General features: G+C 46.2%; 1 protein-coding gene across 7 annotated transcripts in view; it reads left to right on the top strand.

Moving 5' to 3' along the window:
- The window catches only part of myo18aa (myosin XVIIIAa), an 88700-nt gene that overhangs the window by 69777 nt on the left and 16423 nt on the right, over window positions 1–2500 (top strand). For all 7 annotated transcript variants that reach the window (XM_042093400.1, XM_042093406.1, XM_042093402.1 and 4 more), the window contains 3 exons: window positions 1–28; window positions 2037–2141; window positions 2348–2494. The exon at window positions 1–28 is cut by the window's left edge and continues 83 nt beyond it. In XM_042093400.1, coding sequence (XP_041949334.1) covers window positions 1–28; window positions 2037–2141; window positions 2348–2494 — 280 coding nt within the window. The remainder of the gene's footprint in view (window positions 29–2036; window positions 2142–2347; window positions 2495–2500) is intronic.

Here is a 2500-nt window from a genome sequence, read left to right on the forward strand (position 1 = left end):
GGAGATTCGGCAGTCCTGCAGTAAGAAGGTGAGGCCAGACCCAATCCAGCCCAGTCACAGACACATCCCACTCACATCTCTTACAGACTGGACCCAATCCAGCCCAGTCACAGACACATCCCACTCACATCTCTTACAGACCGGACCCAATCCAGCCCAGTCACAGACACATCCCACTCACATCTCTGGATCAGTTTTCCTCTGGTCCACTGCTAATGCTAAGATGCTAACAACATCAGGATAATGGGTTTAGAAGCCATCCAGGGAGCACACATGCATATCATCAACTAAAAATAAACAAGGTCTTTCTGACATATCCACAAATTGTAGGTATTTGTACTGACTAATACAAATAATTTGATTTGGTGCAAAAAATAATGTTATTTATACAATTATAAAATATTATTTACATTAAAAAATAATATAATGAAGGTTATTTGATTATGGATTTTCAAACACACTTTTCTCAAATGTGCACTTGCACTTTGTTAATTCTCATGTCAAGAAGAGAAGAAGATGTTTGTTTGCTTATGATAAAAGATATAAATCCACACAGAAGGATCTGCGGTTCTGCCCTGTTCCTCTAGGTCAGTTGATGCGTTGGTGCTGACCATACAACTCGCTCTCAGTCGGGAGAGCGCCATTGTATATAACACCCCAACCATCTCACTAGCACACTTCACAGTTGATGGCTGAGAAGTTGTGTCATTTTTGAACGCCCTTGTAGATGCTAACAAGATCATGGGTCGGATCCACAGTGCCCTCGCACGCCTGTTGAGGGAAACCGTCTAGTGTAGGTGGCCTTGGGTAGAAGTGTCGGGTGAATAAACGACTGCGACTACATGGGCGGATTAGGCGTGGAGGTTCTGGAGAGCTGTATTGAAGCTCATTTCCTCACACACACACATACTCTAACACACACATACTCTCACACACACATACTCTCACACACACATACTCTCACACACACATACTCACACACACACTCATACTCACACACAAATACACATACTCACACACACACACATATACTCTCACACACACACACACACACTCACACATAAACACCCATACTCACACACACACATACTCTCACACACACACACACACATACTCTCACACACACATGCACGCACACACACACATACTCTCACACACACACACACACACACACACGCACGCACACACACACACTCACACATACTGTAATGAAGCTGATTTCCTCTCATTTCCTCATTGTTATTGCGAGGTACATCCCTCTGCAGAGCACAGTGATGCACGCAGCCCTAATGCTGTTTACTCCTTCACAACGTACGCTGTAATCCGATTTAAGACAGGGAAACAACGCTGTTTCCTTATTAGCTGCTGTAATTAGCCAGTTTGATGGAAACCAAAGAAGGCGACAGCAGCAGCATTAGAATGGAAACAGTGATGTTGATTTGAAACTTAAAGGAGAAGTTCGGTGTGATATTGACCTAAAGTGTGTTGAAACATGATACCGAGTGTCTCAGCTCATCTCGGCTTGTCCCCTGCACTCCGAAATCTGGCGCTAGTTAGCCGATGCTACCAACAGGTTTTCAATGAGGGTGCCTCGGGCATTGGGCTAGCCATGCAAATAAATCACTGTTTTACACCATTTACAAGGCTCAAAGTAGCTCCACACTTCATTGGTAGAGTTCCGAGGGCCCTGACACTTAAAACGAGACATTGAGAACTTTGAAAAAGCACTGGTAGTTTATTTACAAGATGATTTATACAGGCAGTACCTTCAGGAAGTTTACCGTTCGCCGCCATCTTGAATTTAGTCACGATAAGTCGAGCGACGAGTGAACAGGTATGATAAGGGATCAGATTCCAAAAATAATTCTGTGGAAATGCATGGATTCCAGTTGCTGCTACTGGTATGTATGGGTGTGTGTGTGTAGTGTGTGTAGTGTGTGTTTAGTGTGTGTAGTGTGTGTGTGTGTGTGTGTGTGTGTGTGTGTGTGTGTGTGTGTAGACCTGGTGTGATCCCCCCTCTGTGTGTGTGTGTTCAGCTGAAGCAGATGGAGGTCCAGCTGGAGGAGGAGTACGACGACAAGCAGAAGGTCCTGAGGGAACGCAGGGACCTGGAGGCCAAGCTGATCAACGCCCAGGACCAGGTAACACACACACACACGCGCACACACACACACACACACACACACACACACACACACACACACACACACACACACACACACCCCTATACAAACACTACACAAGGACCCTCTGTGACCCATGAAACATTTAGCCTTAAACGGGGTCTTGTGCAGCTTGTCTCCGTTTACCCGTCTTCTGTTTACCTGTCGTCCGTTTACCTGTGCAGGTGAGCCACAGAGACGTGGAGACGGAGAAGCGTCTGAAGAAGGACCTGAAGCGCACCAAGGTGCTGCTGGCCGACGCCCAGATCATGCTGGACCACCTGAAGAACAACGCCCCCAGCAAGAGGGAGATCTCCCAGCTCAAGAACCAGGTCAAT

Source organism: Alosa sapidissima, chromosome 5, assembly GCF_018492685.1.
Source record: "Alosa sapidissima isolate fAloSap1 chromosome 5, fAloSap1.pri, whole genome shotgun sequence".
NCBI lineage: Eukaryota > Metazoa > Chordata > Actinopteri > Clupeiformes > Clupeidae > Alosa > Alosa sapidissima.